The 19162-nt window shown below is 41.1% G+C and overlaps 1 protein-coding gene across 3 annotated transcripts in view; it reads left to right on the top strand.

The window, feature by feature from the left end:
• Nucleotides 1-19162, top strand: part of arhgef10la (Rho guanine nucleotide exchange factor (GEF) 10-like a) — a 221883-nt gene that overhangs the window by 82919 nt on the left and 119802 nt on the right. For 2 of the 3 annotated variants that reach the window (XM_072665387.1, XM_072665389.1), the window contains 3 exons: nucleotides 152-208; nucleotides 14021-14136; nucleotides 17695-17822. In XM_072665387.1, coding sequence (XP_072521488.1) covers nucleotides 152-208; nucleotides 14021-14136; nucleotides 17695-17822 — 301 coding nt within the window. The remainder of the gene's footprint in view (nucleotides 1-151; nucleotides 209-14020; nucleotides 14137-17694; nucleotides 17823-19162) is intronic. The other variant, XM_072665388.1, reaches the window with a different exon arrangement.

A 19162-nucleotide genomic window follows, 5' to 3' on the forward strand; every position in this document is an offset into this window, starting at 1 on the left:
TGTGCAGTGGCATGAAAAAGTTCTGGGCACCCCTGGTCAAATTTTTTGTTACTGTGAATAATTAAATAAATAATACATAACATAAGGATACAGTTGACAAATTTATATAGTATTTTAAGCAAGATTGATTTTTTATTCCCATCTTTTACAGTTTCAAAATTACAAAAAAGGAAAACAGCCCGAAGCAAAGGTTTGGGCACCCCGAAAGGTCAGTACGTATTTACACCCCCTTTGGCAAGTTTCGCAGCTTGATCACACTTTCTGTAGCCAGCTAAGAGTCTTTCAGTTCTTACATGGGCAGTATTCACTGATTCTTCCTTGCAAAAGCCTTCTTCTTCTTCTATGAGATTCCTGGGCCATCTTGCATGCACAACTCTTTTAAGGTCTATAATTTTTATTCTTTTTTTACATGGTTGAAGAAATGACTTTCTGAAAACGCTTTGCTATCTTCTTATAGCCGCCTCCTGCTTTGTGTGCCTCATTTATTTTACTGTTCAGGCTGCTGACCAGCTGCGTAGAGCAACCCATGGCTGCTGATTGTTTGAGGAGTCAGAGTATTTATTAAGCTTTGAATTTTGCATCAGATGACCTTTCTGAAAGCTGATTGCGAACAAGGCATAACCCCAATTATGACATCTTGGTCAAAGTGTCATGCTGGGCAAAGCAACCAGATGCTTTCTAATAGTATTAATAAGACCAGGCAGTGTATCAGTGGTCAGAGTAAACAAGTGCAAAATAGCACAAACTACAGCGAACATTACAAACAATGGCATAACCAGACGTCACAATAACAAGCCAGAAAAGGCAAAACACAGCAAACAAACCAATCTAAAGGGCAAACATGAGAATGGTAAACGGGGTCTTACACAAGTAGCAATACAAGAAGGCCCGCTCAGTGTGCAACAGACATGTTGGCAATACTTTGCAAAGTGACAAACAATGTGGAACAGGTGATAGTGATTAGAACTCTGGGGACGGGCAATGAGTCAACAGTTCATGATTGGTGGAGGTGGTGACATGGTGGTGATGTCTGGGATTCCAGGATTTGTAGTTTGTAGAATCCATGAAGGCAGCAGGAGAGCCCAATGGCATGACACGAACATCTAAGTTATCTGAGAGCTCAAATCTTTTCGGAAGCCAGAACTTTTACATGGTATTCCTTTCTTTTTTAAAAGTAAAAAAAAATTATACACTAATCTTGCTTAAAGTGTTAAATGTTTCTTCTTTAACTTTAAGCATTCTGAGGATCATCTTACTTAAATATTTAGTAACAGACATTTTGACCAGGGGTGCCCAAGCATTTACATAGCAGATAGCATTGGTTTTGGTAAGGGTGTTGTGCTTTGCTGCCTGGTTTCAGCACTGGACAGCTCTCACACCTTAGTCTTGTTGCTCCAGTGCAAATCTAAAGCAGCAAACTTCAGATAAAATATATTTCTCACTCATTTGAGCTTTCTCACTCTCCTCTTTTCTCTCACCCTCTCCTTCCTCTTTCCCTGCACTTACTGACCTGTTTGGCTTAAGCACACACACTTTGTGTTATGTAAGTCATCACTCTACTCACCATATCCCAGCCTACATGGCTCCAGAGGGGTGCTCTCAACCAGCGTCCCTTCTGCTTCTATTTATAGAATGTGCGCACATTCACACATCTGTATTTGTTTTTATACTTTGTCAGGATGTGGTCTTATAAGTACAGTGCAGTGAAAATTGACACACAGGTTTGATCCCTCATGTCTTTGGTTTTAAATCACCACACCTGATGCTTGAAGGCTTGCAAATATCAATTTATATCAAAATATGAATTCTGTAAAATAAACTAGGCTGAAATTCCTCCAAGGCATTGTGGACACTAATTGACAACTACAGAAAGCGTTTGGTCGAAGTAATTGCTGCTAAGAAGGGTGTAACCAGCTTTTGAAATAAACAAGGCTGAGACATTTTCCAGGGGGATTGGGCAAGGTGTGGGGTTTTCATATTAATAAATACACTATATGGAAAAAAGTATTGGGACACCTGCTTAATCATTGGTTCTTCCGAAATCAAGCTTGTTAGAGAGGTTTTTTCCTGCTTTTGTTTGGAGTAACTGTCTCTTCCGTCCAGGGAAGGCTTTCTAATAGTTTTTGGAGAGGTGCTGTATGTTGGTGTCTGACAAAAGTAATAATAAATAAAAATTCTATAAAAATGTACAAATGAAAATCCGACATTGATTTGGAACCATGCTTCAACAGAATTATTTTAAAAAGTAAACTCATGAAACAGGCCTGGACAAAAATAATGGTACCTCTGAAAATAATGTGACCAAAGGGACATGTTAAATCAAGGTGTGTCCACTAATTAGCATTACAGGTGTCTACAATCTCATAATCAGTCAGTGGGTAGTCACTGTGCTGTTTGGTGACATGGTGTGTACCACACTCAACATGGACCACAGGAAGCGAAAGAAAAGAGTTGTCTCAGGAGAATAGAAAGAAAATTATAGACAGGCATGTTAAGGGTAAAGGTTATAAGATAATATCCAAGCAGCTTGATGTTCCTGTGAGTACAGTTGTACATATTATTCAGAAATTTAAGATCCATGGGATTAAAGGGGAACTTCAAGCTTAAGGATTGCGCCATCCGTCATTGTTTGAGCGAAAGTGGACTTCATGGGAGACGACCAAGGAGGACACCATTGTTGAAAACAAATCATAAAAAAGCCAGACTGGAATTTGCCAACTACATGTTGCCAAGCACCAAAGCTTCTGGGAGAATGTCCTATGGACAGATGAAATGGATCTTTTTGTCAAGGCACACCAGCTCTATGTTCACAGATAGAAAAATGAAGCATTTCAAGAAAAGAACACTGTCCCTACTGTGAAACATGAGGAGGCTCTGTTATGTTCTGGGGCTGCTTTGCTGCATCTGGCACAGGGTGTATTGAATCTGTGCAGGGTACAATGAAATCTCAAGACTATCAAGGGATTCTAGAGAGAAATGTGCTGCCTAGTGTCAGGAAGCTTGGTCTCAGTCGCAGGTCATGGGTCTTGCAACAGGATAATGACCCAAAACACAGCTAAAAACACCCAAAAATGGCTAAGAGGAAAACATTGGACTATTTTGAAGTGGCCTTCTATGAGCCCTGACCTAAATCCTATTGAGCATCTTTGGAAGGAGCTGAAACATGCCGTCTGGAAAAGGCACCCATCAAACCTGAGACAACTGGAGCACTGTTTGCTCATGAGGAGTGGGGCAAAATACCTGCTGAGAGGTGCAGAAATCTCATTGACAGTTACAGGAATTGTTTGATTGCAGTGATTGCCTCAAAAGGTTGTGCAACAAAATATTAAGTTAAGGGTACCATCATTTCTGTCCAGGCCTGTTTATTTTTTTTTAAAGAATTCTGTTGAAGCATGGTTTAAAAGCAATGTTTGACTTCCATTGATAGATTTTCATAGCATTTTTATTTTTGTCAGATTCAATTTATTTCTGTGACCATCGTGGGTTTTTCTTTCAGTAACCGAGGGGTACCAACAATTTTGTCCACATGTGTATGTAATTTCCTCAGGCCTTGGTCCTGCTAAGTTTTCCACCCAATTTTGTCATTGCCAATTCTCACCCACTAACTAGGAGCCCCCCATCAAGATAACACTTCATAGCACTGGTAGCATTCTGTGTGATAGGGAGAGACCTTGTTAGATGGTGACATTTGGAAAAAAAAAATAAAGAAAAAAACAGCCCTTAAGATGGTGTGGTCATCAGTGGGCGCTAGAGGACTGTATGACTGCTCAGAGACAAAAACTAACCTGTAAGGGACGTTATTTGTCTGCACCAAGTTCAGTGCGTTGGGGAAAAGAAGCTCCTTTCATCATGCAGTGTTGTGGGCTGTCCAAAACAAAAGTGCTGAATGTGATCAATGATCAGCACCTTGGACAGCAATGTAAAGTTGGCAGAGCTTGAATCCACCATTGTTTTGACAGATTAGGTTCTGCCCACCACCACAATGGCTAAGGAAAGTGGTAAGGCTAAAAATGCTCAAATGTGGGTGATTGTCCAAAAGCATGCCTGTTTTTATAAGAACATCCCTAATGGATATTTCAATAATGGTTTTGTTGTGATCAGTTTTTAATTGTTCAAATCAAGTTGTACAGTCGGGTTTGTTCATCTTATACATCCCCTTGTGTTTTTATAAGGTTTCCCATCAAAGTGAGCTCTGTTTTGACCTAAAAATTCCTAAAAACAAGCTCACACACACACACACACACACTCGTCACAGCTTTCTTCTCCCATGATGTCACTCTGTGGGGCGCTTGGCCCAAATCATATCCCATGCTCCCTCTGCTCACCTCAGAATGGGCTCATTTTTCATCTCCTGCAGGCCCCACTGCCCTAATTTATTGATGGAATAGGCTAGCCTTCCCGGAGGCTCAGGGAGCAACGTGCTGGATAGAGCTGTAAAACTCTTGAGGCTCTTCTGCTTTCTTCCCCTCTCTGTCTTTGGCCTACAGCACGGATGCTGTTTCACCATCACTCGCACTTAGTCACCAACGGTACTGCTGGGCATAGTTTCAGATTACACTGTCCACTTTTAGAAACCTCCTACTTTGTATCTGCACTACCTGGCCAATTTATTGGAAACAACTATTGTACCTCATAGGTGCTGAGTAACAAATTGTAGCCAATTGCTGCACAATTCATGGCCCATTTTCTACTCCATTCATCATTGGTCACTTTTTGACCACAGGACCTTGACTAACTGGATATCATTGGGGTGGTGGACCAGTCTCAGCACAGCAGTGACACAGTATGTGTGTGTGTGATGCTGTTGTAAATATATAGACATAACAGCCCTTCTGGTGTTTTTTTTACATGCAGTCCACCACTCAAAAACGTTGACCACTAATGGTGTGTGTTCCTGTGATGTTTGTGCGGGTTGCCGCCTGAGAAAATTTACTACATTACCAGTTTCCAGCCTCTCTTTAAGGACTTGAAGCAAAGGTTTGGGTAACCTGCATGGTCAATTTTAGTAACGTCTCTTTTGGCAAGTATCACAGCTTGTATCACACTTTTTGTAGCAGCTTAGAGGCAGTTCTTATTTGGGGAATCTTAACCTGTTTTTCTATGCAACAAACGTCTAGTTATTTTTGCTGCATTGCTCTTGTAAAGTCTGTCCACAGTTTTTAGATTATGTTTCGGTCAGGTGGCTACGGCCGTGGCAAAGGCGAAGCTTATGCTTCTTGGCGTAGTCTCCAAAATCTAATTTTGGAACTTGACATTGCCATTGTCCTCCTGTAGAAGCCATCCTCATTTCATTTTTGGTGTGATGTGATGTTTGTTTCCAGAATTTGCTGGCATTTAATTGAATGCATTCTTCAAGTTTATTTATTTATTTAGCTTCTTTAACAAAATACATTGTCACAAAGAAGCCAATGGCAACGGTGGCAAGGAAAAACTACCTCAAAGCAATAGGATAAAAAATCTTGTGAGGAACCAAGCCTAAAACTGGACTTTGAGATGGTATGCAGAGTGGTCTCACTACTTAATAGCAAGTTAGTATAATAGACTCTCACAGACACAGTATATATTGCCTGGGCTGTGAGCCGGACAGTTCGACTGGGACATGAGCTGAGACTTTTTTCCACTGAAGCAGGATTTTGGCTGGGCCGTGTACCGAGACTTTTTGTATTTCAATCGGGAGCATTTTATTCCTGCCAACTGGGAATTGTGTGTGTGTTTGTGTGTTTTTTCTTTCATTTGTATACTTGCAAAGCACATTGGGTATAAGGCACTTTATAAATTCAGTGTTTTATCATTATTGAGATAAGGTAATTAACCTGCTCAAGATAATTCAATTAACTGTGCTTGAACGCTCTAAATGTGGCAATTAATCGCGAATGCTCAAGAATGGCACGATTAATTGTGATTAACTGCAATAAGTGATGTGATTAATCGTGATTGACTGCTAAAGGTAATGTAATTTAACACAATTAACTGCTCAAGGTAATGTCATTAATAGCAAATAACTGCTTAAACTATTGCGATTTGTTGCAATTAACTGTTTAAGATAATGCAATTAATGGAAATTGACTGCTCAAGATGATTTGATGAATCATGATTAACTGCTCAAAATAATGTGATTAATCGCAATTAACTGCTCACAGTGATGCAGTGAATCACAGTCAAACTTGAGTATTTTGTAGTATTTTGACAGTTCTGTGAAGTAAAGTGCTATAGCTGTGATTTATTAAACATGCAAATGTACCTTGACATTAATAGCATTTAGCAGATGTCCAGTGCGACCTCCAGAAGTGCTCAGACCAAATACAAACGTCAGAGCTGATACCTGATACAAATATCCAAAAGATACAAACTATACACTATGCTTGATCTCTTAAAAGACATCAATGTAATAGAAATCAAGAAGATACAACATTCAAGTGCAATCACAAGTCTTTGATAAGTGTCGAATTAGTGCTCAATTAAGTGCTCTTGAAAGAGATGGGTCTGCAGTCAGCTTTTGAAAACAGTGAGCACCTCCGACCAATGGTCCAAGCAAAAAGGGTTATATATAGAACTGAAAAAGGGTTCTGTGAGTTGTAATGATAGTAGACCTGTTTCTTGCAGAGGTGTTAAACAGAACCGCCTACAAGCATTTTCCATCGGGAGTCATTCAATCGGTAAATCAGGAAAATAACTATTTAAGCATCCAAATGGTCCATTGAGATGTCATGGTTTATATAGAACTTTATATAGAACCCTTTACTAAAGAACCACTGAAATACCCCTTTGTTTTGTACAATTGTACATTTAAACTTGTGTAAAAGTCTAAATCAGCCCAGTTAGACATACTGGATGTGAACAAGTGGAGAAGATGTACTCCAGGCTTTGGGCTTTTGGCCGTAGTGTTTGTGTTTGGTGACGGGTCAGATTTGGACAAAGCTCACTCTCTGGCTGCAGACATGTTAACTTTGGACTCTTGTATTGGACATGGCTGGGCCTTCCAATTGTGTGTGTGCGCGCACGTGTGTGTACGTGTGCAAGTGTGTGCCTAACTGGAGCAGGCCGATTACCGTGTCGGAGTGTGAAAACCCAATCCCAGCACACCAACTGGATTAGACTGGATTACAACACAGCACATTCACCTCTGGGGCCGTGGCCAGGACACTGACTTCAGGGCCTAAACACACAAACACACACACAGACACAGTTGGGGTTGTATTCAGATAGCAGTGTTATTGATCGAGTTGTGCAGAAGGGAGATGTGTGGAGTCTGTGTCTAACATTCTATTCAAACTCTAAAGGTTAGAGAGAGAGAGAGAGAGAGAGATAAAGATGGACGGGTGTTGAGGGAGAGAGAGAATGGAAGATGAGCAGGATAGTGAAAGATTAAGCTTTGCATTAAAGTGTCAGTCTTTAGGGTTTTATCCTTTATTGTGAAAGGACAGAGGAGGGTACAGAATATTGTAAAAAAAAAAAAATTGTCGGTATGTTGGCACGGCCATCTCTGCACAGTCTAATATATTCATTCTAACAAACAACAGAGTGGTCTGGTAGGTTTTGGCGTCAGAGTTTTTCTGGTCAGGTCACATCTGACATACGTCTTTATGTACTTACGCCACATGTGCAGCTTCTGAAAGAGGATCCAACACCGTTTGCTGGTTACCTGAGCAACCGCAGCACTGCTAATGGCACTGAAACAAACTGAGCAGCTACTTTGAGAGCTACGGACTAAACATAGAATTAGACCTAAAGAGAGTGCGATAGTGTTTTTGTTAAAACCAGGATAAACACTTTTATGGCTAGCTACTAAAATAGCTGTCATTGTTCAATATAGAACTTAAGAACCCCTTACTAAACAACCATTAAAGTACCCTTTTGTTATGTATAAGTGTACATTTAAACTCATGTTGCAGTAAAAAAAAAAACAGCCCATTTAGACATACTGGATGTGAATGAGTGGAGTACCCTATAGCTTTGGCCTTTTGGCTACAGTGCGGGTGTACCTGCTTTACAGCATAGCACAGTACAGTACAGTTGGGCTATCTGTACAAATGAACTAGCAAATTAGCTGTCATGGTTCTATATAGAACTTAGAACTTTGTTTTGAATGAATGTACATTATTTTACTCATGCTGGTTACCTAACACTGTTTTTTGCCTCTGTTGTTTAAAAAACATAGATAGTCACTATTCTCTCTCATCTTGCTTGGGGGTATGGAGTGTCCACACCAAAACAAATGGTTATTTTGCATGTTATGTCACTGATATTGTTGTCACTTTGTGAGTCAACTAACCTTGTTCGAAGGGACACCCACCTTGATTGTTCAGGGTCACTGAGAAGAATGAGATGTGGAGAGTGTCTGAATAGCCCTACCTTTTCAGTTGTGTTTGCCCTTGTGTATGCAGTTTTTGTTCCAGTCAGTTCTTGTTGAGTCCTCTTCTCTGAAAAGGGTGTTTGCCCAGAGCGCAATGCAAGCTAGAACCACCACTGGTTCTTGGGTTTTTCCTGACCATTCAAACCAATTTCCTCTCAGTTTGAGTTTTCTTCCAGAGTACATTGAGTTACTGACTACTAAGTTCAGTTGTTTGACCTGGTGATCTTGGAATCTGTTGTTATTAAGGAATAACTCTATTAGACACACCTTGAGACTTGTCTAAAGCTCCAACCATTCTCAGTTCTGCATTAAGCTTCTTGGAGTTTCCCATTGGCATGTGTGTTGCTCAATTTAATGAGAGCTCAATTAAGAGGCCTTTGCCTTGGAAGTTTGGAACTTCAGCACCACTGAATTAATACCAAAGGGTGTGTGTGTATAATTTTCACCTTTTGACCCCTAAAATGAAAATTTAACCACCATTTTTTTTTAATTAGATGTATCTCAGTGGTTAGAGCACCAGGCTATTGATGACAGGGTTGTGGGTCTGAGACCCGAGCTCGACATGCTGCCACTGTTGGGCCCTCGGGCAAGGCCCTTTACCCACCCTGCCCACCACTCCAGGCATGTGTGCTCATTGTCACTGTGTATGTGTGTGTACATGTGTACATCCCGGGAACTGCTGGACCAAAAAACGATCTTGCCATCAACTCACTGGTCACTCCTTCTACAGAAGCTCGAAGCCTTGGTGTAGTGATGGATGATCAGTTATCGTTCTCAAGTCATGTTGCAAACGTAACTCGGTCATGCAGATTTCTCCTGTACAACATCCGGAGAATTCGACCCTTCCTCTCTAGAGAGGCTGCCCAGGTGCTTGTTCAGTCTCTCGTCACTTCCAGACTTGACTACTGCAACTCTCTTCTGGCTGGTCTCCCTCTGCACACCATCAGGCCGCTGCAAATCATCCAGAATGCAGCGGCACGGGTCGTCTTCAATGTCCCTAAATTTAGCCATGTCACTCCACTGCTGCGTTCTCTCCACTGGCTTCCTGTAGCTGCTTGCCGCATCAGATTTAAAACCCTGACGCTGGCCTACAAAGCCAAGAACGGACCAGCCCCTCCGTACCTGATGGCAATGGTCAAAAGCCGATCCGCACCAAGAGCCCTTGGCTCGGCTTGACCCACCATCCCTCAAAATCCACGGAAGACAAGCGTCCAGTCTTTTTTCTGTCCTGGTACCAAAGTGGTGGAACGAGCTTCCCCTGGGTGTCCGAACGGCCGAGTCGCTCGCTGTCTTCAAACGCAGACTGAAGACCCACCTCTTCAGAGAGTACTTGGACGAATAGTTCTATGGTCGCCTTATTGTATTGTGTTTAGCAATGTCTAAGCTTAGAGGTATCTTTTGAATGATTAGTCTATTCTAACTAGCTAAGGCTTTTCTTGGGTAAATACCAAAGCACTTTGTAAGTCGCTCTGGATAAGAGCGTCTGCTAAATGTAAATGTAATGTAAATGTAAATGTGTGTGTTCACTGCATGGATGGGTTAATGGCAGAGGCCAAATTCCATCTTTGTCTGACACAAGGTGAATGTTTTTTTTCTGTCTCAGAAAAAAGAAAGCCCAGTACTGGCATGACATTATTACAATTATTAGTGTATGTTGTAATTATTATTATTATTATTATTATTATTATGCGATTACTTTTCTCTCATTCTGTCATTAATTAGTAAATGTGCTTTGACAGTTTTGTAGTTAAGTCATCTCACACATACTCGCACACGATAGGTTATACAAGGGTGCTGACAGTGTGTCCACCACCCAGGTTTAATTAAACAGTTTTTTTTTTATTTTTTTTATTCTGTCGTTAACATTATATGTATATTTAGGTCTCTAAAACTGCTTCAGTTCAAATAACCATCACTTCTCATCATTACCACTATGTAACTGTTCCATGAGGTCAGTTGTTTCTGGCTCCAGTCCGGTCGGCTCCCTTCAGAGCTGCAGTTTTAAAAATAATGGCGGCTGCAGCAAAGGTTTTTAAAAGTTTCCAAAGACAAAAGGCATTGAAAGTATGAGAGAACCTGAAATTAGGTTCAAAAAGGTGGTTTGGAGGTTTGGACACTGGACAGAGCTTTACAGGAATACCATAGCAGCACACATAACAGGAACACATAACAGTACCTGAAGAGAAAGCACACAGTCACTATTGTAGACAATGTTATTTATTTTCATCTACAGTGGTACCTGTCAAGGGGTGGGATTATATTAGGCTGGAAGAGAACGATCAGTTCTTGAAGTACATTAAACGCAGGCAAACATAAGAATCTGACCCTCTTTCACAAGGCCCAAACTGTGATGGCCAGACGGCTGGGTTAGATCTCCAAAACATCAGACGGGTCTTGTTTTTCTGGTATACAGTTGTCAGTACTTACCAAAAATGCTCCAAGAAGAAGAACAGGTAAACCAGCTTCAGGGTCATGGGCACCTTAGGCTCTTTGATGTCATTCATGGACGCCCAACCTTATAACTTCATGGGCTTAAGGGATCTGCTGATAACGTCTTGGTGCCAGACTCCACAGGATGCCTTCAGAAGCCTTGTGGAGTGCATGCCTCAACAGATCTGTCATGGCAGCACATGGGGGACCTACATAATATGAGGCAGGTGGTGCAAGTGTTATGGCTGATCAGTGTATATCCTTACTTACATACACATCCACATACATGCACACTTACATGCATAGACGTATATATTTGTATACATGCATTTCTTTCTCTCTTCCTTTCTGTCTCTCTCTCTGTCTCTCCTCCCTCCCCCCCCCTCTCTCTCTCTATTTCTCTCTCTGGTATTATTGATTGTGTGTGCAGGAGCTGGGGACAGTGAGGGGAAAAAGGGAAAAGAAGGGAGGGGAGGTTTAAATCGATGGCACATTTCATGTCTAATAAGACACCTACGTTCTCTCCTCCGTCCTTAAAAGCCTTCATATTTCCCTTTGACTCCACTTTTTTTTATTGTTCTCTCTCTTTCTCCCTCTCTTTCTGTTGCTCTCTCAGCTTTAGCCAGTATGTTTTCACAAAGATAGCAGGTCGATCTGTCTTCCTCATTGATCCTCTTTGTTAGGAGTGGAAAGTATTGGCAAATGAAAGTTTTGTCACAGGCTCCCCTGACTCCCAGGCTTTAAAAGGTTAAAGTCTATGCTTGGTGTTTCACAGATGGCTTTGGCTGTGCTGCACTAACTGCATCAGTGGGAGAGTTTCCATTCTAAAGATTAGACTTGAGGGTCATTCGGGCACTCCATTTTCCCAGTCTGATATTCAAGAGGACACAGATTTCCAGAGACTAATGCTGAATTACAGTGAGACAGTGATCTCTATACAGTGTTTTTTTGTTTGTTGTAGAAACCAAGGATTGCAATTGTATTAACCATTTATTTACCAGCAATCTGGACTGGTCTTGCACACAGACCCAGAGATTTGAGATTTGTCTAGATCTTGCACCCCAGACACTCAAGACTTGACTCAAACTCCTACTCAGAGATGAGGCTTAACTCCTGGAGACACCTAGAGACAAAACTTGACTCGGACGTACACTTGCAGACAAGACTCGACTCTAACTTGCACCCCAGAAAGACTTGACTCAGATTTGCATCCAGAGGCTCAAGACTTGACTCATACTCACACCCAGGTAAGAACAGACGTTGTACATAAACCCGGTAGTTCATCTTGTGTACTTACACCCGAGGTATATACACCTTTTCTGTAAGTGATTCTGGTAGGTTAGCAAGTGATTTTATTTCATTTTTTGGCACCGCACAGCTTCCACCTGAACATGTTGGTGAATCAAAACAACACAACAACATAAATTATTTAGTGTTTGCGTCTTCAGGCCTTACACATCCCATGTTATATTCCCTTAAACCCTAGCTGCCATTTTAAGGGGACTTGGGGGGGCTCATCCGGGATATGAACCGTGTCTGGTGGCTGTAGAATATTGTATGTGCTGTAGTCTCTTAATTAGTTTATCTGACAAAACGGTAGACCAATGAAATGAGAAGACAAATGCCTGTGAAAGCATTTCAGCTGTTAAAGCAGTGACAGTAGGTTGAAGAAGTCAGTATTCCTAAGGTTAAAAAAGTGATATCTCTGCCTTATTGCTACAAAGCACCACACGTAAGCACCACAGTTTCCCACAAATAAAATTGAATGTCCAACATGGTATGTGAAAAAGAGTGACAGAATGACGGACATAAAAGTGAAACCAGGCACAATTTCCCTGCAAGGCGTAAACTTACCTAGGACTCATTATGATCACATCACTCAAACCACATTTGGATGTGGTCAGAGACAGATCTCCACCACATTCAGCTCTAGAGTAAATGGAATCAGCTTCTTTGCCACTTACTTACGTATGCGCCACACTTTTCTACAATTTACACTGAATGTCATAATCATATATAATAATATATAAATATGAATCATAATCATATTATAAAAAGAAAATGACCAGGCACAGTTCCCTAAAACTGTTAATTTTAAAGCAGTGCATTTACTCATTTATATACATATACTCATAACATTTGCTACATTTAGAAAAGCGACTTACAAAAGTACTTCACTGCCCATTTAGAAAATACATCCTTAGCTACTGGCAGGATTTCAGTACAATTCTGCTATTTCCCTGCTTAAATACACCAGGTTGGAATCGTGTTGTGTTAATTGGTAGGCCTGGTAGACGTGTTTGACCCAGGACACTGCCAAACTGTTCTGTATTACGGCCCTCTAGGACTGGCAGAGGTAAATACCCCTGAGCTAGAGTGTAAAGAAATCCAGTTCAGCTACTGCCAGAAACCAAAATCTGTGCTGATACCTAGATTAGTGGTCTGCAACTGATCATCTGGAGATTGCACGTTTGATCCCTAGTGATGCCACAGCCATCTGTGGTCAAGAGTATGTGAGTGTGATGCTAGTCAATGTGGGCATCTGTTAGCTGATGCGACAGAATTAGCAGTTAGCATTCTCCTTCAAGTGCATTGAGCTGTTCAGTGCTATTGGACTGCTGAATGCGCTAGCATTGTATGATGGGAAAGTCCTAGGTAGTGGATAGGAAAATAACTACATTGGGCAGAGAATTGGGACAGAAAGTGAAGCCTGAACCTGACCCATCCCCCTGAGTTTCAGACTTGACCTTATCAGGCTTGACTGGTATTGGTCAATTAGAAATCAAAACCCGACCCGAAATGGCTGATCTGAACATGGCGACTACAGCATTATGAGAGACTGAGAGCGAGTGAGAAAGAGAGATAATGGGTGAGAATCTACTATATAAAAAAGCACTCTTAAAAAGGAATCAGAGCCCAACTAGAGGCCAGTGTTGTGCATAAAAACCCCTGGTCCAAAACTGGATATTTTGTTGGATCCTGATAGACTTGGATTGGGTAGCAGACTTTTAACCTAGATAAAGAAATACACAATACAGAGATAAGACCAGAATAAGCCCTAAAGTACAAGTTCAAGACATATTAATAAATGCAAGATTAATGTTTATTAAAACACTTTTCAGAGAGATACTGTGGCCCACCTTTTCTACCAAAGCTTTTTTTTGTTTGCTTTGTTTTTTTTTAAAACAGCCTGTAATTTTTTAAGATCTGATGACTGGTGTGATGTTTGATTGACAGGGAAGGTGATCCTGGGTCCACCTCGACTGTACCAGGAACTGCAGGAGCTGCAGCATGACCTTTCAGTGGTGGAGCAGGTCACCCTGCTGGTGGGCACCCTGCAGGGCACGTACCAGGTAAAAAAAAGAAACAAAGAAAAAAAACCTTTACACACAATCCTAAAAAATCTCTATGAGCAAATATATTCAACTAAAGCATTTCAGCATGAGTGTCACTGCAGTACTGAGAATGAGCCACCCCAAATAATAGCTGTTCTGTGGTGGTCCTTTGGGGTCCTGAGCATTGATGAACAAGGTGAAAGGAGGCTAGCAAAGTATGCAGAGAAACAGATGGACTACAGTATGTAATTAAAAAAAAACTACAAAATGTTCATATATGATAAGTGGATCTTATATAATGGTCTGAGTTCATTCCGCACCAGGGATGGTCATAATATTGTGATTTGACTGTGTATTTTGTTGTTGTGCTTGTTTTGTGTTGCTCAGTTTGTCGTTAACAGTAGTTAACCGAGCAAGAAAACATGCGTTCGTACTATAAAGATACTTTTTCTTCCACCACTGAATGATATGAAATGCAGTATCATCTAAAATACATAATGCAAAAAAAAAATAAAAAAGATCAAAGCCTTGAGAATGGCTGCAGAGAACACATCAATCAAAATAACAAAAGCCGAAGCGGGTGCACAAGCCAGAGCTGAGCGGGAAGGCCTTTCAGGTAAGCCTCAACCAAGCTTCTCAAAATGAAGATTTAAAGTGCGATTAAATTGTAATCAAAGATCGGGAAGCGAATGCTCAGATCATCAATTGATAATTGGAGAGATCCGTGTGATAGCTGCACGACAGCGGCGTGCGAGCAGCTAGAAGACTCTAGCATGGGAGATGGAGGAAAGGGGAGCTCGGTTCAGCTCAAATCAGGGCGCCTCCCTCATGCCTCAGTGAACCTTGGCTGAAAAAAAAAAATCAAATTGGCCCTCTCTTAATACCATCCAGACTGGGAAACAATGCTGGCGCCTGTCTCTCTCTTGCTGTACAACTCCTCTTGGCCTCCCTCCAAATGAGTGATTTTTGCCCACAACCCAATCATCATAAAAATGTCCTGCACACAGAAAGAGAAAGAGGAAAAAACACAACTTCTGCAAGCCTCATCGATTCTGCAGAAGGATTCCATTGGATTTGGCTTTTGGGGAAAAAGAGGATAATTGTGTTTTTGGAGAGGGTTGGTGCTTCGCTTGATTACTGTTTAGATTTGGCAGTCTCAGAGCACAGCCAAATCAGCATGCACTGACTACAGCTAGTTTGAAGTGTTAAAGGAATAGTTTGAACATTTGTATTTACAGTGTTTTCCCCCACTGCAAATATAGGCAAGACTGGTTTGGTGTGCAAAGTTAGCTTTGAATTGGAGATACGATTAGCTGTAACTACCAGTCAACCAGTTGACATTATGTTAACTTGCCTCATCATCCACTTTTCTCAGGTCGTGCAGAGCTGTTAAGTAGTCTTAAGTAGACTGGAAGACACTGAAATACTTAAAACTATCTGTAAAAATTAACAACACTTGACCTACTGCTGTTTTTAGTTATGGATGCAAAAGTGTTTGTGTGCCCTTTAAAACTTGTTTTTTAATCAATTTTACCCTGATAAAAAAACAAGATCAACAAGATCGGCATATGTCATGTTTGAAATGCCAGAATGCTCATCCACAAGCATGGACCCCTGGTTCGAATCCCGGGACATTCCGCCTGCCATCAGTAACCCGAGTGGGTTGGGTGATTAGCTATCTAAAATTGGGGAGGAAAACTGAAGAAAATCATGGTTTGGATAAGTAGCTAAAACAGCACTAATCCAGCATCATTCAGCAGGATAGTCTATTTTAACCTCTTAACACTCCAAGGCTTATTACACACTAGTTTGTAATAACACTTTTGGCCCGCTGACAGGCCAAATGCTTTTTAAAGAGTTGATAAATAAAATGTAAAAAATCAAGTCAAGAAAAATATTTGAATTGTAGTGGACGAACAGTTTCAGCTTAGGCTTTTTAATGAGCCAACATATTTTTTTCTTTTTAGAAGGCTATAGTTAATGTATCTAAGATGCCTTTAAACTCAGTAGTTACCTGACAAGGGACAAATGTAGTACAAAAGAAAGCCATACCACACAGTTTTTTTTCACTCTTTACTTATATAGGTTCCATGGAATAAAAAAATAATTTCATCATTTTGTGAAACTATCAGTTTATCAGTTATTTACTCCTTCAAATTAATAACTTGGTTGAGGTAATAGACAAATAGCATTTGTCCATTTACACTTTATGTACCTGCTAACACTCTGCTGACTCAATAACTTTGCAAACCATTGCAATAACATTACAAACCTCCTCTGCCATTAATATCAGCACAAGAACTGTGCCCCCAAAGCTTCATGGTTTTTGTTTCCCTTGCCAAGCAGCTGCATAAAAGCATTCCCTAAGCTGCATCACCAAGCACAATGCTAGTTGTCAGATGGAGTCTTTTTATGGAATGACAATTCACTCTTTTCAATCTGCCAGTCTGATGGACGTCTGGGTTTGGCGAATGCCAGAAGAATGTGACCTGCCTGCCTGCATTGTGCCAAAAGTTTGGTGGAGGAGGGATAATGCCATGGGAATGCTTTTCAGGGGCTGGCCTAGCCCCCTTATTCCAGTGAAGGAAAGTCCTATTGCTTATTCCAACAAAAGCAACTTTATTTAGTAGACAGGCAACCAAAAATCAGTAGGTAAAACAATGGGGAAGAAAGAAAAAAAACACACTCAAATGGCAGTGGGCTTGTTAGTTTGGTTGTTTAGGGCCACATGTACAGGTTTATTGGCAGATCCAGGTGGCAAAACTTTGATATCAGTCTCCTGAGTCAGTGAGAAAAGAGCAAAAATGAGGAAAAAGCAAACAACGTTAGCCCATCAGTAGTGTGGAATAACATCACTCACCCTACTGCCTTCCGAGTGGGTTCTTTATGCCGGCATCTGAACCCCTTGCCCGTGCGATGTAATGTTCTGTCCAAGATGGCGGGTTCTCCCACCACAATACCAAGACATGTTGGACAATCATGCTTCCAAGTTTGGGGGAAGGCCTTTTTCTGTTCCAGCATGACTGTTCCCCAGGGCACAAAGTAAGGTCCATGAAGGCATGGTTGGGTGATTTGGTGTGGAAGAACTTGAATGGCCTGCACAGAGCCCTGATTTCAACCTCATCAAACACCTTTGGGTGAACTAGACATCTTGTGAGCCTGGCCCTCTGACTTTACAAATACTGGATGAATGGGCAAACACACACACACAGACACTCCAAAATATTGTAGAAAGCCTTCCCAGAGGAGTAAAAGCAGTTATCGCTGCAAAAAGGGGAAATTCCATATGAATGCTTATGGCTTTAGAATGGGATGTCATAACAGTGTCTGTAGTGTCCCAATACATTTGTCCACATAGTTTTATGCTCAGAAACTACATAAAGTATTTTTTGACATAACTCAACATTTTTCAAAGGCAAATGTATACTGTTTTAGGCTTACGTGTGCGATGGTAATTGATGTACATATATATGTCTTGGCTGATTAACTACATCACTTGGAGAAAATAATACAAAAAAAGTTAGCCATGTGTTTGCCTATTTAAGTCATGTGTTCATGTGTGTGCTCTGTTTAAAGAACCTGAACACTACAGTGGCTCAGGATTGGTGCCAGGCTCTGCAGAGACTCATCCGGATCAAAGAGGACCAAATCCAGAGTGCCAACAAGTGTCGTCTTCGCCTGCAAGTCCCCGGCAGGCCAGACAAGTGAGTAAATCTCCTCTGCAGCTTGAGCTTTAACAGCTTTGTTCTGTAGTTTGTGCCAAAGGGCCAAATTGTGGAAAAAAATTGTAGTGTATTTATTATTATTAATGTTTTAAAACATGCAGTTTGCACACCCATTCAATCCAAATAGGACAAAAAATGTTTCAAGGTTCATATCATTGCAGTCTCACATTTACATTAAGCCATGTTATTAATTGTACAGCAGTTCAGCCCACTTGTCCACGTTGATTATAATAGAGTGCTATAACTGAAGATAGCCTGCAGCAACCCAGACCCATAAGGTGCAGTACAAGACAGCCAATCAGAGCCACAATGAGCGATGGTGTGTTTGTAGAAAAATGGGTGCAGAATTTCATTAAAAAACATCTTTCCAACTGGTAAGCACACGAGTGGATCAGTCATGTTTTGGGATTGTGTTGCAGATAGTGGCATGAGAAACATTTTACTGATAGATGGAAGACTAGAATCTAATTAAATACCAGCAATGTCTGGAAGCCAACATCACACCTACTGTAAGTTGAAGATGAAATGAGGATGATTTCGACAGTAGGAAAATGATAAACACATCCACACAATCCACAATGAAGAACCTCAAGAGGTGCAAGCTGAAGTTTTTGTCATGGTCCTCACAGTTCCATGAACTAGCCATCTATCATCTGAGGATCTGTTGCCCTCGAAAAAGTGCATGCAACATGGTCCAAGAATCTTAAAGAACTAGAAGAATTTGCCAAGATGAAAATCCACATGAAAAATAAGGACTCTTGGCTGACTTCAAAAATCTCTTAAAACTGTGTTAATAAGAACCCAACATGCAGGGCTATTTTAAAACTGTAAAAGATTGAGCTCCAAATGGCTGAGCAGTCTAATGCACTGACACTATGGCCCGGGGGTGGCAAGTTCGAATCCTGAGTCAAGTCCGGAGTCACAGAGAGCACAGTTGGTCCAGTTGTGTAAATAGCACTCTCTCCCCTCATCACTCTTAAGAAATGTTGGCTGGCACAGGCATCTGTTAGCTGGTTTGGCGAAGCTGGGGACCTGGCACTTTCCACTGATCACGCTGACTGCCAGGCAATGCTGCATCGGCAGCAGTTTGAAAAGAAGCAGTGGCTGGCTTTGCATTTATCGTTGGGGAGCACTTACCATCCTAGTGATAGGAGCATTGCTAGTGCTAGGGGGAGAGGTGGGTTCATTGACAGGGGAAACATTTAACAAATAAAAAAAAGAAACTGTAAAAGATAGAAAAATGAAAGAGTTAAAAAACATTGAAGAAATGTGTCATCTTTAACTTTATGCCTTTTTGAAAAAATGGTCTTATGGTCTTT

Source organism: Salminus brasiliensis, chromosome 21 (genome assembly GCF_030463535.1).
Source record: "Salminus brasiliensis chromosome 21, fSalBra1.hap2, whole genome shotgun sequence".
NCBI classification, from domain to species: domain Eukaryota; kingdom Metazoa; phylum Chordata; class Actinopteri; order Characiformes; family Bryconidae; genus Salminus; species Salminus brasiliensis.